The sequence below is a fragment of the Martes martes genome (genome assembly GCF_963455335.1).
Source record: "Martes martes genome assembly, chromosome: 3".
NCBI classification, from domain to species: Eukaryota; Metazoa; Chordata; class Mammalia; order Carnivora; family Mustelidae; genus Martes; species Martes martes.
Window position 1 is genome coordinate 137729069 of NC_137890.1, and position 24092 is coordinate 137753160.

At 39.7% G+C, this 24092-nt stretch overlaps 1 protein-coding gene across 1 annotated transcript in view; it reads left to right on the top strand.

Annotated features, from left to right (window-relative positions):
• Window positions 1–21842, top strand: part of FAP (fibroblast activation protein alpha) — a 73370-nt gene extending 51528 nt beyond the window's left edge. The window contains exons 19-27 of the mRNA XM_080798992.1: window positions 3769–3867; window positions 4335–4404; window positions 5148–5342; window positions 10181–10235; window positions 17861–17960; window positions 19023–19087; window positions 19589–19661; window positions 19924–19997; window positions 21445–21842. Coding sequence (XP_080655118.1) covers window positions 3769–3867; window positions 4335–4404; window positions 5148–5342; window positions 10181–10235; window positions 17861–17960; window positions 19023–19087; window positions 19589–19661; window positions 19924–19997; window positions 21445–21546 — 833 coding nt within the window. The 3' untranslated portion in view covers window positions 21547–21842. The remainder of the gene's footprint in view (window positions 1–3768; window positions 3868–4334; window positions 4405–5147; window positions 5343–10180; window positions 10236–17860; window positions 17961–19022; window positions 19088–19588; window positions 19662–19923; window positions 19998–21444) is intronic.
• Window positions 21843–24092: the final 2250 nt, after the last annotated feature.

Sequence of the window (24092 nt, forward strand, 5' to 3'; positions counted from 1 at the left end):
CCCATTTTCTGTTGCATTTGGTGCCAGAAATCTTTACACAACAGATATTTATTAAGCACCTATCACATTAAGTCAGACATTGTGATGGATACTAGATCCTGAAAATGAACAGATTAGATATGGTCCATGTCCTCAAGGAGATTATAAATCAATAGAGAATGCAAACATGTGAGTGGGTAATATAGGGGAATAAATGATTAGGATAGAGGAAAAAGAGCAGGAAAGCACATAAGCAGAGTACTATATCTGGGGCTTGGGTGTTAGGAAGTGTCTCCTAATGATTGATACATCAAACTGGAAACTCACAAATATAAAGGAGGAATTAATGCTGCTTAGATGTCTGGCTTGGTCAAGTGGATTGATATTAATGCTTTTTACTGGAAGAGGGATTCGCAGCAAAAGAATGTTTTTGGGGAGATGATGAATTTTGTTTTTACTGCTGAGCTTGAGGTGCCGATGGGATATCCAAGTGGAGCTCTCCTGGAGTGACAGAGTTTTGGATCTGGACACTGGATTGAAGATGAGGAACAAGAAGTCATTAATTTATGAAATTCACAGTTACTAAGACCATGGAAGTGGATAAGACCACAGAGTAGGAATAAAGCTGTGTGGAATACTAATATGAGAAATGGGAAGAGAAAAATGAACCTATGAAGGAGACAGAGAGAGGAAAAGAAGGAGAATAACCTTGAGAGTAGGGTATCATAGAATGCAGGGAGAAGAGAATCTCAGGAAAGAGGGAGGGCTCATCTGTGTCAAGTGCTACAGAGAGTGAGGTGATACCAGCTCTGAATCAATGAATTTAGCAAGAGGGAGATTACCATTGGCATGGTCAGACCAGTTGCAGAGGAACAGTGGAGGTGGGAGACAGACTGAAGCAAGTTTAGGCTTGATAGGACATAAGTAAAAAGAGAATCTTTTCAGTAGATCTGCCTGAGGAGAGGAGGACAGAGGTGGGGTGATGGCTGGAAGCAGTTGATAGAGGTTTAATATTTTTTTTGAAAGATAATAAACATTTGAGCATGGTTTAAATGCTGATGGAAGAAATTAGGAGACCAAAAATGGTCGAAGACATAAAGGAGGGAGGTCCCCAAGAAGTCGGGAAAAAGTGGTATCCAGAGACAGGTGGAGATTCATCTCTGGAATTGTGCTGAGCGAGAATGAAGAAATTACTAATGTAACTGTATGAAAGTTTGTAGACATTGCAGAGAACTGTGCAGTGGCTTCATTTCATCAGCAACGTGGGGTGAGAGCATTTGGAAATAACACAGGACCTGAATGAGGTGCTTTAGAAACCCAGAAGAGTTGACACTTGACATAGACATCCTAATGGAGGCTTAGTTGCTTCTGGTGCAGGCGCTCATTACAATTACCCAACTAATCAAATGACTTCATTTATCAGCTTTTCCACAGATACATCACATACTTTAATTAGTGGGCAAAATATAGTAGCTAATATAATTAAAACAAAAAATTCTTACATGGTCCATCATTCTTCCTTTTTTATTTCATCATAATGAAGAGTCCACAAACAGAGAGCCATACCCACACATATCATGTACTGGGTAGTAAGTGTGCTAGGTACTGAGTACAGAATGATGAGTGAAATAAGGTGAAAGGTGCTCTGGGCGGTTAGCCCTCCTTCCACGTTATAGGCTTTGAATGCAAAGCCACATGGAGAAGCCCAGTCAGCACCCCCACTGCCGACAGTCCTCTGAGATCCCATTTTGCTCCAAGGGGTGGGAAAATTGCCAAGTTACCATATGTACAGATACTTCTCTGAACTATAGAGCATTAATAAGCTTATGAATTAACTTTGGCATTTCAGTAAGCCGTGAATCAGGAAAGTTCACTAGCTGGAAAAAGGATGGAGGAATCAAACTCTAACCAACCTGGCAACACTTGGGTAGAGTTTCCGACTTCCAGTACCTGTTGGTAAAATGATAAAAGTAAATAAGTATATTATAAATATAATAATAAGTAAAATAGGAAAATAAATAAATAATCAGTTATAATGCAGTCACTCTGTGTACTTGCTTCACTCAGGATTCCCTTCATCCGTAATAGCTCCACACATAGAACCCACACAAGGAGAATGAAGAGCTGGCCCCATTGTACTTAGAATTGTATATTTGGTGGGGGGATTTTGTTTTGTGTTTTGGGGTTTTTGGGTTTTTTTTAAATTTTAACTTTTAAGATGCCACAAGTATCTCTTTCCTGATGAATTATCCAAAGTTAAAATGAAATTTATTATGTATCTTATACAACTCATACCAAAACATCTATACTTATTCTAAGATTAAATATAACATGTTGGAACAAAATGCCATGAGTATATGAAAACTGAGAGTTACAAGGGAAGTGGTTTGGCAAACTTACTGTAGTTACAAGTACTCCTCCAGTTCCCTATCTTCAAGGACCACTTTTAAAAAGGCACAAAAACAAAAAGTTCACAGGATGTCTTTTGTAAAAACTGCCGTATCTCAGAAGTCATCCAGACCTTCTTTTAAGAAAAATAAATTGACGAACTCCACATGCTATATGAAAATCTATCTTTTCTCTAGAAGATAACTAGAATCAATTCTAGTTCAAAATATAACTTGCAAAAAGCCCTCAATTGCTAGAAATCCATTTGCATATACCACCAAACTACAGCAACAGGAGATCAATAGATTGTTCAGTTTCAAAGATTAAAGTGTGAAACATAATTAAGCTCAAATATAAGCAGCAGGTTTTTTGAAGATCCTTTAAGGTGAAAAACAGAAAGAGATCAGAGCATGCATATATTGTTATTTTACTAAGATGTATAACTACCTTGACAAAAATGATCTGAAAGGATAGGATGTACAATAATTCAATTACAAAAAAGAGAGGCATATCTTATATTAGTTAAGTACAACAGGAAAAGATTTAAGAAGAAATATATGTTAGGGTGCCCAGGTGGCTCAGTCAGCTCAGTGTCTGACTTGATTTCAGCTTAGGTGATGATCTCTGGGTTGTAAGATCAAGCCCTGAATCTGGCTTATACATTGGGCATAGAGCCTGCTTAAGATACTCTCCCACCCTCTACGTCTGCCCCTCCCTACTGCTCTCTCTCTCTCTCCAAAAAAAAAAAAAAAAAATCACAGAAAGAGTATTTGACTTTATACATTGAAAATTAAAAAACAAATTTTGTGACTACATAATCATTTTTAAAATATTTATTTATTTGAGAAAGAGAGAGCATGCATGCATGAGCAGGGGTGGGGTGGGGGAACAGAAGGAAAGGGAGAGAGAGAAAAATCTAAGCAGACTCCCTGCTGAGCAGCGCTAAGGTCATGACCTGAGCCAAAATCAAGACTTGGATGCTTAACGGACTGGACCACCCAGGCACCCCTATTTTAATTTGAGGTCTCAGCAATACAGATTTTACTTCTACTACATTTTTTTTTTCTTAGTAGATGATTAAAAAAAAAAAAAAGTCCCCACACAGGTCATAGCTTCATGTTAGAAAATTGGAGATGGGAAAATATGGTGAATAAACATTGAATCTGCCCAAAATGTGTTTTGATGCCATAAAGATCAGTTCAGGAGGCAATGATTAATGTCCTCATACACTCATACCTGCTTTAAAGGCTGGGTTAAAAATATGCTTGTCAATATATAACTTCTTATACAGTTCCTTATACAGCTTCAGTTTCATCTATGTTAAAGCCAAAAGAATTTTAAGAAAGGAATTTCCTTCTGGAATGCTATTAATTGAAAAATGAACATTTTATTTTTTAAAAGAAATTAGAATCCTGGAAGAAAACAAAGAATTGGAAAATGCTTTGAAAAATATCCAGCTGCCTAAGGAGGAAATAAAGAAACTTGAAGTGGATGACATTAGTAAGATCTTTTAAAAACTTCTGATTTACAAATATGAAGCTGAACACTTATCTTGCTTTCTTTTCAAAGAGCATAGAGTAAATATTATAATCCAAACCTTATAATATCAAATCTTAAGTAAAACAATCTTACTGTAACAATAGAGTTTCACAAAAGATCTTTAATATGTTTGTAAATAGAGTTGATCTTATACTTTTCTGTAGCTCCATTTCAACACTGGTATTTTTTAAAAAAGAATTTACTTAATTTTAATTTTAGAGTGTGTGCTTCTAGAAAAACAATAACTCAAAATTTCTAGTAATTTATAAATTTGGCAAAAATATGTAATAAAAATCAACTTATAATATATTCTTGATTTTTTACAATTTACTAGTTATGAATTGATTTTATGTTATCTTGTTATTAAAGAAAAATAAATAATGCTATGAATATAGTGGAATGAAGATTTTTCTTTTTTTTCCCCCAAGCTTTATGGTACAAGATGATTCTTCCTCCTCAATTTGACAGATCAAAGAAGTATCCCTTGCTAATTCAAGTGTATGTAATATTTTCTTTGGTGTAAAAACTATTTACTGAAAATATGTTGAATTAAATACACATTTATGAGATAGAATGAACCATTCTCCTTGGTAACAGTTCCTATTGATGCTGTTTTTATATATTCCTCAACTAATCAGAGTAAATAAAATATGGCTATTTAAAATAGATTGAGGAAGTTTGGGGATTTTAGATGGACTGGCTTGCATTCGCTGTCTTGAATTTCCTTTGTATGGCAAATTGCCGAATGTGTCAGAATACCTTTGAGATAGAGAAATTGCAGCCAAAAAATATTGTAAATCATCTTAATGTCTTATGTAAGTGAGTTAGAAATGAAATAAGGGAATGGAATACATTTAGTGGAATCACACCCAAAATCAGTGCTGACCTACACACAATTTGCTTAAAACACCATGCATTTTTTTTAGTATATCTTATGCCTGCTTTTAGCAAGTGGCAGGTGGCAGAAATGACGAAAAACCCACACATATTCCTTGAAATGCCAACCCTAGATGTATCCGTTTTGGGGAATAGGAGAGGCTGTGTCCCAAAACAACTTCCTTGTAGCAAACCTCTGGGAAAAGCCTGGTCCTCTCTTGATTTTGAGCCAGTTCTAATGCCACTGTTATTGAAATTTTATTATACAAATGTACTGGGAAATACTAAAGGCAATTCTTAGCCATGATGTGAAGTTGAGTTTTACAAAGGAATCCAAGATTCTTTTTTTTTTTTTTTTTCTTTAGGTATGGTGGTCCTTGCAGTCAGAGCGTAAGGTCTGTATTTGCTATTAGTTGGATTTCTTATCTTGCAAGTAGGGAAGGGATAGTCATTGCCTTGGTGGATGGCCGAGGAACAGCTTTCCAAGGTGACAAACTCCTGTATGCAGTATATCGAAAGCTGGGTGTTTATGAAGTTGAGGACCAGATCACAGCTGTCAGGTGAGCACCTTCTGATTCAAACAGAAATTGATGTGCAACAAAAGTCATGCAATCACTGTTGGGTTTCTCCATCTTTAATGATGTCATTCTTTTTGTCTGTTTTCCTAACTTCATCTAAAGTTACCATTAATCTTAAAGAGATATTTTTGCCCAATAAGAGAAAAAAATTACTGATGGAAAAGAACCAATAAATATGTAGAAACATGATTTATAGCGATAAATGACAAATAACTCCCGTTTGATGTTTCAGTCATTCTGATATCCTTTCATTGATTCACATGGTTCCCACACAAAAAATTGTATAACTCTGGGGATGGTCCATAGACAACCAAACATCTGAATTTGCTCAAGCATTGTGGATTCTGGCTCATAAATTTAGAAATTCCTCCCAAGATTTCATCAACACTCTATCCGTACAGATGCTAGGCATTCTTTTGTAATTAAGCTAGCTGTGAAGTTCGGCTGTGTTAGCATGAAAGTGTTTTCCTGTTTTCATTTGACAAAAAATTCATTTTACGTAGTACAAATTATATTATGGAAACATTCAGAGGGAAGACAGACTCATAATCTGAATTCTTCTCAATTACATTCTCAACCATAATTTGTGTCTCGGTCATCTTTTCTGAAACAAAAAGAATGTAGTCACCAAAATCGTTGTTTATTTAGAAACACTGTGCTTGATTCTTCTGGATAGTTCTCTACAGTTGTTGCATTTCTGTTCTTATGCGACGGGCATGCAAAGTTAGAGAACAGTAGTTTACAAATGTAAAAGCTAACACAGGCCAAGTGGACCCTTAGTCATGGATGTATACGAGTGCGTAATGGCCTAAGGTCAAACACTGTTTCACAGCAAAGAGCAATTTAGAAAATTCATTGGTAAATTTCTTTGATCATCATAATGTCATTATTAGTTACTGATGTCAGTATAACATACACAATGAAGATTGTATTTAACAGCTAGGAGCCAGGCCCAGACAATACTTTTCTGTATTTTTGTCTCTAATCACACCAGAAGAGTTTAGACTCACAAGTAATTATTTTTAAAAATAGAAAAGTAATCATAACCCATCTGTTTTCAAAATTTCCTTCCATTCTGTGAACAGTAATATACACACACATATACAATATTCAATTAAAAGCAGCCTATTTGAGTAAAATCTGACAAGTGAATAAGTGGTTATTAAATAACACTGCACAATCTGTGGGCATTCTTCATGCCTAATTCTAGGAGGCTCCCTCTTTCTTGCTGATCCAGATTTTTGGCCTGTCTGCTATTAACCTGTTTAGGAGAATCTTCTGCCTGATGGAGAGGTATAGAAGAGATAGCTCAAAGAAAAATCTACCAAGAAGACTGGTTTCTCACATAAAGACTGCCGTGTGCCTTGATGGAAATATGAACACCCTTGTCAGTGTCACAGACCTAATTCTTTAAGGAATTTTTTTCTTTATTTTTATTTTATTTTATTTTTTGCCCTGTGGGTTAGATCTATTTGTACTTAAACCATGCAGTAAACACCAAGGGCACCACAACCCTGGGACTACATCAAAAGCCAGATGTAGATTACACCTCATTTGTAATTCAACTGGATCTTTTCCAAAGTTGGTAGAACTAAAAAGTGGTTTGTTTTGGCACTGGTTAAAAAACAAACTTATCATCACCATCATCACAATCTACTGATAACAACACAATACATCATCCTATTTCTGAGTGCACTCATTTACTACCCAAATTGCAGCATTTGCATTTAAGAATACCTCAAGAAAGAGAACTGATAGCTTCTTATCGTGTTTCTTGGATAGAATGAAAATTTAAACCTGAAACCCGTGTAGAGGCCTTAACGAAAATTGTTATTTCTGATGTTCAATATATAGGACATGAAGCCACAAATTGTACCAATTTTCACAATAATATAAATGTCTTTGGCATTTAGAACTGAAGATAGACCAGAGGCAGTAGTTGGCTACCTTTACCTTCTCTGAGCCATTTTTAGGATGGAATCTGAAGAAAGTCTTCCTGCTATAGAGCAGGCATATGTTCACTCATTTGCTCAGCCATTCTACAACAACAGATCAAATATTAATATATGCCATCGCGATCCACTCTGTATAAAATTGTGCAATTTACAATTTCTACTTTCAGTGCACTTACAATCTTCATAAAAGGGTTAACCCTCGCAACCCCACCCCCACACTCTGAAGGGATGGCATTGCTGTTAGATGGAACTTTTGGTAAACAGCCTAGTGAACCAGGGGAGGCTATGTGGCCCGTGCAAAGCAAATACACAACAGTGGAGATGCACTTGGGACTGGCCCGGCTTTGCTTGAAAGTGTCCTTTTGCAAAAGTGAGAAGGACGCCTTGGAACCCGATGCTTTGAGAAAACAAAAGCTAAAAAGGGTAGATTTATAATGATAATCCCAGGAAGTGTTTCAGGAATCAGACACTAATGTCTGACATGGGAATTGGGATTGCAATGCCTTTATGGCCACCCTCAAATTACCTTCCCACAAGAAAATGAAATGTGTCCCCTTCGATCTCATATAAAATGCAATCTGGCTAATTTTTTTAACATACCTAAAGGAAATCATGTGTACATATTTGGAAACAACAGTAAGTACTCGTCTGGGTCAATAAATAGATTTAAACAAAGCAAAGCAGGCTTTAAAAAAAAGAAGCGGCAGCAGCAGCAGCCGGACAATCTCACAACTTTGACTACACAAAAGAGAATGCTTCAAAGGAGAAAGTTGTGAGGTCAAAACATAAGTGAAACTAGGAACGGCTTCCCTTAGGCTTCCGAGCAAATGGTACATAGGTAGGACCCATGAATGTTCATTAGTTACAGGGTCAGTTCTACTCATTTGGGGTATATTTGGCACTTTTGACGTTCCCACACTTCCCACAATAACCAGAAGGTTGGTGGTGAGAAAATATCGTATCATACTGTTATACATGGTATCAGTAAAAACAATTCCAAAACAGAATAGTAATTGATCCCTAGAATTCCAAATTGACCTTTGGTCTAGGGCCATTTTTAGGCAAGAAAACATGTAAAGTTCAGTCCAGCCTCCAAAATGTTTTTTCATCTGTTACTAATATTTTTCTTTAACTACATGATCAACAGTGTTTCTGATAACCCTTCTGAGAACTCTTGAGAATTTGGAGGTGAATTTTATGGAGACTTGTTGGCCTGGAAGTGCTCGGATTATCTAGCTAACCTTTAACCTAGTCCTGCCACATTAAGTGTTAATGTTTCATTTCCACGTTAACTATTGCACTATCATTTCCTGTAAATGTCATCCTTCCAGAATAAACCAAGGAAGGGAGCTGTTAAGAATTTCCTGCTCCCATGTATCACCTGCTATTTGCTTTTACCCCAGATGCAAGGCAATATGATTGCTAGCTTCTGGGAGATCATAAAATCGAAATTGATTTTATGGCTCAGAACTGTCTTCCAGCACTTGTGGAAAGTTTTTCTTTTTCTAACAAAGAACGTGAACCTTCTCTTCTTTCATTTGGCTTTGGAAGTTAACGGAATAATTGCTGAAATGCCACAGTTTGCTGTACATTTTCTCTGTTTTATCACGAATAGCATCCACACAGGTAGCGACTTTCTATTCGCTGCTGCATCTCTTCCCCGTAGACTCCTCAGTGTCCCTCAGAATCGGTGCAGGGTAAGCTGTGACTGACGGGGCTTCTTCCCATCTGTTGGTCCCGGGCATTTGCCCAACTACTCTGTGCATTGGAAACGTGCATGTTGAATCAATGCAACGAGCAAAATGGTTGCTGTGAAATCCCTGTAAGAAACTTCATTATTCAACTAATGAAACCACTCCATTTTTACTTCCAGAGAAGAATGAGAAAGGGCATTAACATAACTAAAGGAACAAGAAAAAATAGTATTTTTCTGGCTCCCTATGTGTTACTCTGTTCTCTCCCCTCCTTCCTGTTACTGTCACATCCGGGTCTCTGCAATGGCTCAACCACCTTACTTTTTTCTTCCACTGCTTTTTTTTTTTTTTTTCCTGAGCTTCCCCTGAGATTTTATCAAACCATTCCCAAAATAAATCACAATCGCTCTAGAACACCAACCTCAAGGAGGCATGGGATAAATTAGCCTAAAACATTCCTATCTTGTACCAGCTTGCAAAGTTGCATTTCTGAAGGCTTCCCATGACTTTTTAAAGGTTGCCCTTCAGTATGGTCCCTTGCTCCTAAGAAATTTATTTTCAAAAAAGTTTCCAAAGGAAGGCTCTTCTGTGATGGAACTCAAATGAATCATGTCCGTATCCTAAAAGACACGCATAATTATCCACACCATGATAAATTGAGAGTACCTAAGTGTGAAATGGGAGAGGATGGATATTTTTCCATGGATGAAAGTGACCAAAAACAAGGTAGTCATTATCATTAACATCTAAGCATTTAAGATTGATAAAATTTAAAGCATCCAATAAAAAAAATCTTTTTTTCCTCCAAATCTGGGGATTTGGAAATGTGGTCCTAGTCATGGTGCTGTGACTTCCTGTGTTACCGTTAAGCCTGGGTCTTGACCTTGTTGAGTCCCAGGTAACTCACTCAGGCAATCAGGATGCTAGACCGGCAGCCCTAGAAGTACTACCCAATAGATGTACGGTAGAGTCTGAAGGATCCGTTTTATCTTTTGCAGAAAACATGATAATATTCTTTTAATTATTTGTAAGTGCAATGTTATTATGCATGTGTTTAAACAAAGAAAATGGAGCGTTTCTATTAAATCTTTGGATTAAATATGCTTGTGTAATGAAGTAAATGTCATGTGTACACACTTAAAATTCTAAAAATTTGTTTCTTTTACTTTAGAAAATTCATAGAAATGGGTTTCATTGATGAAAAAAGAATAGCCATATGGGGCTGGGTGAGTTGTTTTATATGTTTTACGCCTGTTATTCAGTTCAGCAATCATAATTTTCTAAAGTGTGCGCTTATAAGGTTTCTCATGAAATGTTAATGTTGCAACATCATTTAATCTGTCAATGGAAACAGTCAGTTTGGTTAATCTAGGCTTCAAAGTGGTGGCTTTAAGCATTCCTTTTTTCCAATCAGTTAGTTTCTTCCTCATATAGCAAATTAACTCATAATTGACACATTTTTAGTTTTTTTTGGTATGAACTGAACTGAACTATATTCATCAGAGGTTTAATTTCTTTTGTTATTTTAGAGTTACTGTATATCTTTTCATTTCATCATTTCATTTTTATGAAGAGCTAAGCTAACATTTGCAATCATAGGAACTTTTAAAACATAAATTCCCTAGTCCCTAGCCTATCCTAGTCATATCTTGGGTGTTTTGATTCTTTTTTTTTTTCTTTTACTTTTTCTCTTTTTTTTTTAATAATCAAATTATTTTACCAGACCTAATATTAATTTGTGCTAACGGGAGAAAAGTATAATTTGGTTTCTGAATTATAGGTCATGGAGATAATTGCCCATGTGTGAGAAGCCGTGCAGGTTCTCAAAATATACATTAAAAGGAAGTGGCAAAACTTCCCAATCATGGGCAATGAAGTCACTGGAAAGTTTGGAGAAATATTGGAAAGAGTTTAGATTTGCCCATTATAAATTATGATAATTACCCTTCAAAGAAGAGTTCCTGTTTCACTTTTTGGTCTGAATTTGTACATTTGCAAGTCAATTTGCAGCCATTTGTGCTTGGGTTGTTTTTCTTGGCTGTTTTCTCTGAGAGCGGCCTGCACAAGATGGAGGGAATGAAACCCAATATTGAAGGGAGCCTGCAGGCTCCGGCTCAGCTCTCAGCTCAGTGACCAGATGAAGAGCTGTTATGAATTTGTGGAAAGTTGTTACTTCAAGCCATTTGGTCCTTCTTAAAACTATCAAATGTTAAATATCTAAACAGAATGGAATTCAAATGGGTGGAAAATAAATGAAATATTTTTATAGTGAAATATTTCAGATACGATCTCTCCTACTATCCATTTTTATGAAATTTCCTGAAGTAAATTTTTGAAAGATTCAGATTTCACACTGAACCCTTCCGTATAATCATTAACATTTCTCGTGCAGTTTTACTCTCCTTTTACTGCAGGCTTTGAAATAACCATAAAGTGGAATCTTTAATTTCATTTCTAGAATATCCTGGTATTAGTTTGGTAAAGAACCATCTATGTGGGATGATTTAAAGAACCCACACATCACCCCAGAATACATCCATATCAGTCTGAAATTCTTCAATAAGAGATTCTCATCATGTCTATGAAAATGCTTCTAGAAGATGTAGCATATTAGATCCCCTTTCTTGCTTACTTTCCACAAGGCAGAGATTGTGAGGTAACTCCTGAGAACACACACAGAAGAAATAAGTGAACTGCTGATGGATGCAACATTTGAGCAGCCCCTAAATCAGCCGGGCCCAGAAGATCCTGAAGAAAAAAGACCTTAATACTATACTTTTTAAAAATAATTTCTTTATGATTTATTTAATCTGTCCATCTGATCACTGACTCACGCATTCTTTCACCAATGTAGTAAATTTTTATCGGATCTCAACTAGATCTTATATTAGGTTCTTTAGAAGATGGAAAGAGAAATAAATTGTAGCCCTAGCCCTCTATTAGATAAAACAAAGAGGAAAAAAGCAATTGCTCAGCAATGTTCCTAGTGTTAAGACAGATATAATGTGGCAGCAGAGAACACCAGGGAGAAGAGTGATAAATTCTGGCTGTGAGAGCTAAGGGGAGATTCAGAAATGAGGTAGGGAAGATAGGTCAGTAATGGTGCATTCCAGAGAATGAAGACAGCTTTGCCCGGGTCCTGAGGTATCCGTGAGTAGGGTGTGGTTGGTCTGGATGCTGGAAACTTTAGAAGTGTAAGGCACATAGTGAGAAGGGTGAAGAACGGAGTTTGAGTAGGTAGATAGCCAGATAGCAGGAGGACTTTTAGACTGCCTAACGGAGAATGGGCTCTATCCATGACTCTGCGACACATTTCTCTTATTTTTCTTTGTCTTCATGATCATTACACTCCATTTGTTCTTTATTTATTATTTTTTAAAAATTTTCCATGCATTCTTTAAATGCCAGTATTTTTCAGGGTCTGGCCATGGATGGCTCTCATTGTTTTTCACTTCCTTGGGGAAACCCATGTAATTTCAAAGATGGTACTGACTCAGATCCCTGCCACTTGCACCTACCTCTCTTCTGAGCTCCACATTTCAAGTGCTCACTGACCATCTATCCCAAATGTCTGACTGGGGCCTCAAGCCTAACCCATACATGCTAAACTTGTTACGAGCTCCTTAAAACAAGTCTTCATCTTTATTAAAGGACCTCACCACATATCTAGTCACCCACATTAGTAAATTCAGAGCTATTTTCAACTTCTCTTGCTCCCCGACTCCAACGTGTCATTGGTTAGTGATTTCTCTCAACACCCAAATCTGTTCTCATCATCCCCACTGCCAGTGCTTTAGTTCAAGTTTCTTCATATGTAATTTAGATCAGACCTTCTCAAACTGTAGCTTACATAAGCATCGTCTGGAGAACTTGCTCAAACAGTTTCCAGGGCCCTTCCACCAAAGATTCTGGTGCAGTAGTCCAGGGTGAGCCCCAAGGATTTGCATTTCTAACATGATCTCAGGTAATGCAGATTCTCTGGGTCCATGGACCATTGGGTGGTATCGGTTTTACTATTCCAATTGCCTTTTAACTAGCTTCCCTGTTTGGACCTCACAAGCTGCAATGTCGCTAATGAAGTTGCTATTCCAAAACACAGTTTTTACCATGTTGCTTTTCTGCTTCTATGCTTACATGTTTTCTAAGGCCACACATTGACCTTGACCTGGTGCCCAAACTTATTTCCTTGCGTGGAAAGCCCTTAACAATCTGGCTGTAACCTGCTTTTTCCAGTTTCATCTCTTTCCACTTTTCCCCATGCCTTAGGAATGATTTGACTTCTGTCTGCGTGTTCTTGCTCTCATGCTGTTCTGAATCCTATTCCCTGCACCTGCTATGTGTCCATCTCCTTCCAGTCTGCTCCTCTTCCTCTAAAATGCAAAACTCCTACTTACTCTTTAAAACCCGACTCAGATACAAATTTCTTTGTGCTCCAATAGTTCCTTGTACTGCTCTTCCAAGAATTACCATGTTTTATTTTGTATGTCTATTGGTTTCTCCCGTGAGAATGAACTCGTCAAGGGAATGGACTTTGTCTTTTTCTTTTTCTTAATTTTTTTCCTCAAATGTTTAACATAATACTTGGCCATCCCACACACCAATGATGTTATTTTAACTAAATTTAATCCTGTAAGTCAATGTTCTCCCAAATGTATCTTATCAGTACCAATGACTTTTTCAGGAAAAGGTCCTCTGGGTCTACTAATTTGGTAAATCATGAATTCTGCATAATAGTGAATATCGGTTCTATGAAGGAACAGTAGAGAATCCTGTTAAATTTTGATTAATACAGTATTACCAAGGTATTTGATTCCATGGATACTTTTTTGAAATGTGCTCTTGAAGTGAAAAGGGAATAGAATTGATGTCTTACAAAGACACTCTTGGCCGCAGGGTGAAGGAAGGTCTGAGGTGGGGGAGGGAGTGGGCCAAGGAGCTACGTGAGCAGTAATATTGGCCACAAATACCAAGGGCCTGAATTTAGGAAGTGAAGTAGGAGGTGGGAAGAGGTCAGAGCTTCAAGTGCTGTTTTATAGTATAATAAGCAGGGACCTGTGGCAATCTGGAGATGCAAAAGAGGAAGATGTTGAGAATGACCGCGAGCATTACTTCGCTAGCTATTACTATATTTCATACCAAGGAAGAAAGCATCTGTTCCCGTGAAGTGTTGGGCAAGTTAGCGGTCTGAGAAACATACTGTAGCTAACCCCATACATTTTTGGTAGTCAATTGACAAATAAGCTGCAAATCCTGTTTCCCTCCATAATGCTGATTAAGAAGGGGAGAGGAAGCATTTTGATCTTACCCTTTTATTTTTCACACCAAAATCCAGTAACTCAGTTTTTAGCTGCTTATTAGATACCCACTAGGCACCCAACACCATGTCTAGGAAGTGTCTGCTACACCCAGTTCTTCACCAGCCCAGTGTCTGCTACACCCAGTTCTTTACCAGCCCATCTTGCCCCTCAGGGGACATTTGGCAATGTCTGGAGTCATTTTTGGTTGTCGCCATGGGGGTGGGGGGGGGGTATGCTACTGGCACTTAATGAGTTGAGGCCAGAGATGCTGTTAAATATCCCACAGTGCACAGGGCAGGTCCCCACAAACAAGAATTATCCAGCCCAAAATGTCAACTGTGCTGTGGTTGCAAAACCCTGGTTTATGTGAAGAACAACTGAAGTAATTATTCTGACAATTGAAGAGCAGCAGGGGTTTTGCCTAAATTATTAGAATAACAACCTCATTTGTGGGCCTTGCTTTGTTAATATAGGCCTAGCCAGGTGGTGTTGAATAAGCATTAGTTCATGATTTAATCTTAGTTCCTTTCTCTTCCAGTGACTAATTATAAGCAATTTGAATTGCTATGTGTAATCAACGATGTAAAAGTAGGACAAATGCACCTCTAATGAGACTACATTCGACTCCAAACTTAAAGTTCTCCTACAGGGTTTGCCCCATCACAAGGGCAGAGAGGAAAGTCATGGGTTGTAGGAGGCAGGTGTCCTGGCTTTGAATCCCAGCTCTGCTGCTGCCTGACTCCCCCTCCAGGCCACAGCTTCCTCATTGTGAAAAGCGGCCATGATTTCCTCACCAGGTCACTGTGAGGATGAGCTGGGTTAACAGGAAAGTGATATACTTGACAAATACTGATTCTATTCCCCTCCATGTCCCAGGCCGTGTTGTCAGTGCTGGGGATACATTCATTAACAAGACAGATGAAAATGTCTACCTTTATGGCTTTGGGAACAGTTGGGAAGAAAGACAATAGGCAGGACAAAGAGTACGATGAATAGGATGTTAAACAATGACAAGTGCTCTGGTAAAACACAAAACAAATCAAGAAAGGAGCATGATAAAGGGTTGGTGTAGTGTAGATGAGAAGGACAGTTGTGACTTTCTTTGAGTTAAGACTTGAAATGGGAGGCCCTTTCAGGAAAAAGAGTGTCCTAGGCAGAGGGCACCAGAATTTGTGGAAGTCCTGGGGCTAGATCACGCCTGGAGGGTGCAGAGAGCATCAGCAGAGGTTACAAGCAGGGGAACATCCGAGGAGGGAGAAGGGGAGCGGAGTGTGTGGGTCCTCAAAGAAGGTTTCGAGAGCCTTGGCCCTACAAATGTTAGTTATTCATTATTACTGCCTGTAGGTAAAATGTTCCAGTGTGCATTATGGCTCACATAAGAGCGTTCTCTAAACCCCTCAAAATTCTGTGCCCTTCTAAGAATGTTTTTAAAGATATCCTTCGTTTAAACAAAATGGCAAGGCATCTAAGTGCAAAGGACAAAATTCTAGAATTCTCATGGCCAATCTGCTCCGTGGGTTCCTTGCTTGCGACAGCCACCCACTCTGCCTTGGAGCCCCACCCATGGGAGAGCAGAAAAAAGTCAATGCGGGTTTATTTTATTTCCTCTTCATTTCTACAATAGGAATCGCTTTTCTAAGCTGCCTGAGAATTTAAAGAACACCTACTTCTGTTGTGCTATTGCTACACTAGTTTTGCTCTTACAAATTCCTAGAGACAATCCGTATTCATCCTGGAAACACGGAAATTTTATTTAGGTACAGCACTGCTCTCTAATCACTCAGGAGATACAGGTTAATAATTTGTAAGGTTTCGAACAGAAATGTTAAAAACCCCATTTACTGTGTGTAAATGCTTTCCATTTCCAATCTCACTTCATGCTATTTCAGCGGGACCCACCATTGTTACTTGTAGTGAACACCCCTTTCCAATAAAACCACAAACAATATTCCTAACACAGGCTGACTTTCCTCTCAGTTGAACCTAAAATTAAGAAAGGAGGAGAGGACTTCCATTTCAGTAATAGTCGTTGCTAACCTACAAATCAAAGCAAATCATTTTTATAAGTGAAATTTTTCACTTACCAAAATGATTTTTAAACCCACTGTTCCTTCTGTTTTTAAAATATATTTCCCCTATTAGAACATGTTTTAGTTCTCCTCTAAGTATAATTTAAAAAAGGCCATGATATAATTGGAAGCTGCTTCTTCTATTCTCTGTTTTGTCACCAAGGGTCCTCAATAAAATTCCCCAGAACTGGAAACATACAACTGTACACTAGTTGAGGAATTCTTCCTTTAACTCATGAATTCAGCAAAGTTGTTTATCTTATCCCCATATTCCATGTATTTCGTGGCTTAAGAATAGACCCCAGCCACTGACCTGCCCTCATTAGCATGTCTGGCCCTCTGTCTGCCTGTCTGTCTCCCACTCTGTAAAGCTCTCCCTCTCACTCTTTCACCCTTTCTGACTGACTTTTCTGTGACAAAGGGTGACCTAAGGGAAAATGGCTTCCAGACGTTTGTGGTAACAAGGTCCTAAACACACGGCACATTCCTCGTTGGAAAGTTCCACAGTCCTCTGGTGACCTGGGGGAGGGTTCCTGTGGTGGGACGAGAATATGCACTGAGAATCACTTCCTGATCTAGCACGCACATTTGGGAGGACCCAGAGCTCTGCTTCATCCACATTCCCAGAAGAAGCATCTCTCTCAAGCATGTTCCACAGCCCAAATTTCACTTCCGGGGGGAATGCCACCTTATTGTGTTCATTTCTCCACTTTTAGGAAAAGGTTCAAATTTCCAAGTGACATGGGCAGACATCTTCTGCTATCAGGCTCACATTTCTGAATCATCTGCCTGATTCCTTGGAGAAGAAAATTGATGAGCGCTAACCCTACTCCTGACTCGTTTTGCATTTCTTTTTTTTTTCTATTAAGTTTATGGGGGGCTATGTAAGACTTTCAAAGACACCAGTGGCTTTTCCTCCTTTGAGCTGCGATGCCAGAAATCATCAGAACAGAATACATAACGTTACATTACACACAAACTCTGGCCATGTCTTCAATTATCCAAAAGGTTCTTATGTCCTTCCTTTGTTGTTCTATGATGAAAACCCATAAGTAAATACACAGACCCGAGTTTTGTCTTACAGGACTTTTGCAAACTATGGAAAGTATCTCGCTTTTGCATTTGAGGAATAATCTCCTTTCTTTGTGCATTTCTTTCAAGTAAGGTCCTGGTTTTGTTCTGGCAAGTTCCTCAATGGAAAAATATAAAGGAAAAAAATTTTGGCAGAAAAGTTGCAATTATAAATATCTCTTAAACTGCCCCTACCATGCTCTGATCAGCAGACCAAGTATTTTTAGTTTACTGGGGGTGAAATGATGCTGTGTCAGGTGGAGTTTGCTGCCAAGGGCCAAGGTAGACATTAAATGTACCCCATGCCCATCCCCAGTTCCCATCAGTACTTAGTGTGAGGAGAGTTGCTGTAAAACGATCTTGGAGACTTTCTGAAAGCAAATCTAGAACTGACTTGTGATGATGTCTCCACAGTCCTATGGAGGCTATGTTTCATCACTGGCCCTTGCTTCAGGAACCGGTCTTTTCAAATGTGGGATAGCGGTGGCTCCTGTCTCCAGCTGGGAATATTACGGTATGGAAATATTTCATAAATGTTGCTGCGAAAACATTTAACACATAATTACTCTATATTTGAGGTTGCTAGGAAAACAAATTATGCAGTAAAATTCACCCCAGCTTCACCGGGGAAAGTACCATCTATAAAGGAGGTGGTTTATATGATTCATTGTAATCATGTTGCAACCAATGAAAGAAACCTTAAGAGTGTGGAAGGAGTCTTCCAAACCCAATGTATGCTATTCTCTGCCTGAAACCAGGTGCCTCCTGACACACCAAACCTTGAAAGCCAGAGTCAAGTCTGTGTTTTTGCAGCACACAGGTGGCCTGTAAATACATCTCATGCGAAGTTGGGTGGAGCCAAACTCTTCACCTCCACACCAAAGTTGGTAGCCACCAGGTCCACTGCTCCAGAAACCAGAGCCACAAAAAAATTTGTTAAGGAGTATACCTCCCGTGTATGCCTATTTTTATGATTCACATTAAGGCAGGATGATTATTTGGAATTAAGTCTAATAATTGTACAAAAATTGGCTTTTATCAAATCCTCGTCTCTTTGTTGGGGTAGAAATAAGACAACTATAACTCGCAGGGAATCTTTATTCAGAAAAAAAAAAAATGTGTGTGCTTGTGAGTGAGTGCATGCGTGTGTGTGTGTTTGTGTGTGTGTTGGGAGAGGAGGATTTGGGGCACATGGTTCCAGCTCAGATTAATTTAAGACACCAGTGAAAGTACCAGAGGGGGCTGCCTTTGTGATTTCTTTTAAAATACAACGAGGCCATTCCATAAGGTCTTCCCTAGAGCAACATTTCCCCCACCGAAAGGTGGAGGAGGAAAAGCTCAAGGTCAGGCCTTTCTAAAGTTAGCTGTGCCTGTCTCCTCCGTTGCTTCTCTCGCCCTATTGAGGCAAATCGCAGAGCAGATGCCTTGGGTGGAGCATTACAGTAAAAGAAAGCAGGAACCTTCCTCAGCAGCTCCACGGGGGAAGGGGACGAGCAGTTTTCAAGCTGAGGGATCTTGTTGGTTAATGAAATGACCCGTACCACACACCAACAACATATTCCTACATATTTTACAGCATCTATCTACACAGAGCGATTCATGGGCCTCCCAACAAAGAATGATAACCTCGAGCACTATAAAGTAAGTGTTTTCTGTTTCATTTAGGTCATGGATTTCTTGCAAACGTGCTAAATAATTTTGAAGCAGTCCTTCAGAGCTTACACTTTTGCTGGGTCCCCCAGCGAATGCGCTGATCTTTTGTTAGCTGCAAAACACCTCACTAGGAAGACATTTACTCTCTTTGGATTCTCTTCTTTCTTTCCCCATCCTCCCTTCCCTCACCTCCCTTTTCCCCATCCTCCTGCCCACCCCCAACCCCTACACAGCTTGAGCGGGCATCATTTATGCCTAAGGTCTCACTCATATGTAACATATGACACATAAACTTCCCGTTTTTCAAACTAAGAATCAGATGGAAGTAATGCAAATGATGATGAAAATGTGTTGCTCTGACTCTTAAATATTTATCAACCAAAGCAATACATAATTTCAGTATTGGTGCTAAGTCCATCGCACAATGATTTAGCTAGTTTTCTATTAGAACTTGCAGCAACTAAAATGTTAATTTTTCCTCTTTTCCAGAATTCAACTGTGATGGCAAGAGCAGAATATTTCAGAAATGTAGACTATCTTCTCATCCACGGAACAGCAGATGGTGAGGTTTAAGCAAGACTCTTACACATAAAAATACTGAGCCAACATCACTTTGTTTAAGAAACATTAAGCATCCTCCTATGCCTGTGCTCAGGGTCAGTACCTAAGAGTCAGGGACATTTCCACAAATGAGTGCGATGACTCACGGCTGACAATGTCAACCGCATGACTAGATAATTGTCGGTGTTCATTTGCAGGCAGTACATTGTCACTCGATGCTTTCTGGTATTTAGCAGCACTTTAACTCTCTCTCTTTGTTGCAGATAATGTGCACTTTCAAAACTCAGCACAGATTGCTAAAGCTCTGGTTAATGCACAAGTGGATTTCCAGGCAATGGTACACAATTTCATTTTACTCCCGTTCATGGCCTTAGACCCGTAAGCTCAAAGGAGGCATCTGATTTTTTCATTAGTATTATTTTTTTTCTATGACATCCTGGCAAATGGGCTGTAGGGTAGAGGAGGCAGAACATTAGCAGGTGGGTCTTGGATGTTTCATGAACTCCCTGAAGGACACGAGGTGAGCCAGGGCACCTCTGGGGATCCCGGTTTAGTCCTATCTGGAATAAAGGCGTCTGTGAGATTGACGGTCTTCTAGCTCGAACATGCAATAGTTCTGGGATCCTGCTTACATACTGTAGCTGCTTAGCATCCCCACAAAAGCTGAGAGACCCAGAGCAGCTAAAAGGTTCTGTGTATTCAGTAAGGAGCGACTGGGGAATGTTATCAGTGGCCGCAGAGCCTCCCTGAAGTCGGGCGGCTCCACTGAGAGTTCGAGAACCCTTTTATCCCGGTGTTCTCACTGCCTGGCACAAGCCTGGCCCAGCAGGGAAGCTGGAGTGTTCCCCGAGCGAATGAATGAATGAGCTAGCTGGAAAATCCGGGTGGCACGAGGACTCGGAAATGACAACAGAGAGAAAAGGAAGGTGAAAACCACGGCAAGGGAGACAACCCCTGACAGCGGCTTCCCTCCCCGGGGAGCAGAAGTTCTCCCTCACTTGCTTTTCCTGAGCGAGAACCTCGAAAAGGAAACCCCCATTTTTGGAAATTGGGCTTTTTAAAATAATTTGCTAAAAGCGATGGGAGATTTTTTTTTCTGATTTTTTTTTATGGTGACCCCCTGACGTAAATTCACCTTCTAGGTATACAGCATTCGGTCATGACCAATACCTACCTTTATTCAGTGAAAACAATAATCTCACCAGCATCTCCCTAACAATAAAGTTTAAATGTATAATGTCATCTTCCTGGGTGTTTTTAATGATACTATGTAACTCCTACGAAAGGTGTTTACAGTTACATGTGTTGTGGATTTTCTGCAGCAGAGAGGAATTGGATTCAGAGGCTAACAGCCTCATAGAATTTTTGAGCTAGAAGGAGCCTCAGAGAAAAATCAAATCCAACCTCCTCATTTTTTTTCAAATGAGGAAACTAAGCTCCAGAGAAACAAAGCAATGGACCCAGCACACCAGCCCTGGAGCACAGGCCTGCTGCCTGACCACCGCCCCCCCAACCCTCCCAGGATGCTGGCCCTTGTGAGAGCTCAGCCGCCAAGGTCTAAAATATAAGCTTAAAGAATTCCGAAGGCTAGTCCAGGTTAATAAAAGACTTTTATTGTCTTCCTGTTTTAAATGTCTGCATGGGAGCTATCTTAGTAAGTGTTTTTAAGTAGAATTTCAATCGCGGTATTAGAAAAACTGTCGGGACCCGCGAGTGTGAAGAGTCAAAGCTGGGTGTCTTGCATGGGTGCGGGAGTGACCCGGCGTCTGCTCTTTGCCTTTCAGTGGTACTCGGACCAGAACCATGGCATATCCGGCCTGTCCACAAAGCACTTGTACACCCACATGACCCACTTCCTGAAGCAGTGTTTTTCTTTGTCCGACTAAAAAATGACGCAGACGCAAGCCTGTATCACAGTCGGAATACTTCGTATAAATGCCTCAGACCATTTGTTCGTTTTACTCTTTATGCTGTTAAATCCTGGTACAAACAAACAAATGAACGATGTTCTAAAGGCTGGCGGAAGATGAAGACTCAGAAGTTCATCCCAAATACTGTTTACATTTTCTGGCACTCTCCGAAAGAAGAGAAGAGGGAACCGTGCCTTTTGCTTTGGACACAGACAGTGTTTTACTCACCTGTTCATTTGAGGAAAATAATAAAGTCAGAAGCTAAATCGCTGTTATTTTGTCTGTGTGCGTTCATTTCAGCTTCTGGTTTTATCACAGCAAATAAACACTTGTGCTAGGCAAGCACATGAGAAACGTTAGGTGGTGATGGGGAAGAAGAGTCTAGAAGAGTTTGGATTTTGCAATTAGAATTCCAAATGCTGGAATGAATAGCTCAGAGTATGCAAAAGCATTGTTCAGAAATCAAGTTCGAGATGCATTTCGTGGAGGCATCCTGAGGCTTGCGCTCTATGCTGGCCCTCCGAAAAATGTTTATGAAATTTCTCCCAGATTTCTTCGATGTAGCCAAAAGCATTTGATAAGGATAAAGTCAGAATTTTGAATTTAGGCTCCCTTTAATAAATGCTTCCAATTTGGAAACATTCCTATTTTTTTTTAAGATTTTATTTATTTATTTGACAGACAGATCACAAGTAGGCAGAGAGGCAGGCAGAGAGGAAGGGAAACAGGCTCCCTGCTGAGCAGAGAGCCTGATGCAGGGCTCGATCCCAGGACCCTGAGCTGAAGGCAGAGGCCCCAGTCCACTGAGCCACCCAGGTGCCCCAAAACATTCCTATTTTGTATCCCTTTCAAGAATTAGCAATGGTAACTGCCTTCAGATGGCTAAGCCATACCAAACTAGGCAAGCAAAACAATTAAACGAAAAGGACATCCACAACATAGAAAGGAAAATTTTCATATCTATGAGATTTTTTTCTGGGGTTTGAGTTTAACATTACTGAGCTCATTTTGAAAAAGAAAAAAAAAATCCATAATGCTTGCAATCCCGAAGGCAGTAGGGGTCCGCATCATTTAGAAACTTCCAGACAGCTTCCATCTCTGTCACTGCCACAGAATTAAAAAGATCGAGGTCACAGGAAGATATTTCTTAACCAAATGTTGGAAGTCCGTGAAGCCACTCCCTAGGGGACTTTTCATTCATGTGTTTCCTGGCGCTAGATAGCACTGCATGATTTCTCCCCATACCTAGCTTGATTCTGCCTACTTGCAGCTAGAAGACCCTCGTGCCTTCTCTCATGCTCTGCAGCCAGAAGAACCAATCCAGGTATGCAGGAAGGGGCGTCGAAGATCAGAGACCACAGCCTCCTCTAGAATTGTCAAATATTTCTCTGTCCAACGCTCTTTCCACTACTGCTTTCTGAAATCATGCCTCCCACTCAGGCCACACCGTCCCACTGCACTGGTCAGGAAGGGGTGCTGTCAGGAAGTCTGGGCAGCACCCACACAGATTCAGGGCTGACCTCAACCCCTCCTCCACATATCTATGCACTTGCTGATGCCCTGAGGGGCAGAGAGAAGCTATTCCCTTCCCATTTTGTTCTGCCTGAATCAGCCTCTGAAGGAAGCCCAGAAGATGTCCTCATAATATTCTCATTATCCACTCTCTCCAGAGGGGGAAAGGAGAATAAGCAACAGTCCTTTCTTAATACTCTGTCAAGGGGGACAACAGGGCAAGTGCAAATAATAAGGATATCTTGTTCCTTCCATGTCTTTTCTGCCTTTGTGGAATTCTGCAAAGCTCTTGTTTATTTATTTTTTTTAAAGATTTTATTTATTTATTTGACAGAGAAAGAGAGATCACAAGTAGGCAGAGAGTCAGGAGGAAGCAGGCTCTCTGCTGAGCAGAGAGCCTGGTGCTGGACTCGATCTCAAGACCCTGAGATCATGACCTGAGCCGAAGGCAGCGGCTTAATCCACTGAGCCACTCAGGCGCCCCAAAGCTGTTGTTTAATATCAACATGCAATAAGAGGTCTCCAGCCTCATGTCTCTGTTCCCACTGCTGCAGAAGCAACTTCTAAAAGACAAATTGAAATGTGCCATTTTCCAGGTGGCAGCCTCCAGTGTTCCCCACGGTCTATAAAACAACGTCGTAGATATTACATGTAGAACATTTCCATCATCACAGACAGTGTTATTGGTTGGTGCTGTCCTAGCAATCTTCACAGGCCATATCTTGGAACATAGCATACGGTAGAAGCTCAGTGATTGATAGATGAGTGAATGCATCTGTGTTTGCGGAAACTTCATTTTTCTACATCACTGTTGCTAAAGCCGCTCCTGACCTCCTCAGGCAGAGGCATCCAGGTGCTCCTCAGGCATCCAGCCTGTGTTTGTGTATTTACTCATTCATTCAGCAAGTATTTGTTGAGTCTGTCTGTACACCAGACACTGTGCAAGACTTTAGGAATATAGTGAAGAGCAAGGCAGCAACTTGAGTTAGTTTTTTGTTTTTGTTTTTGTT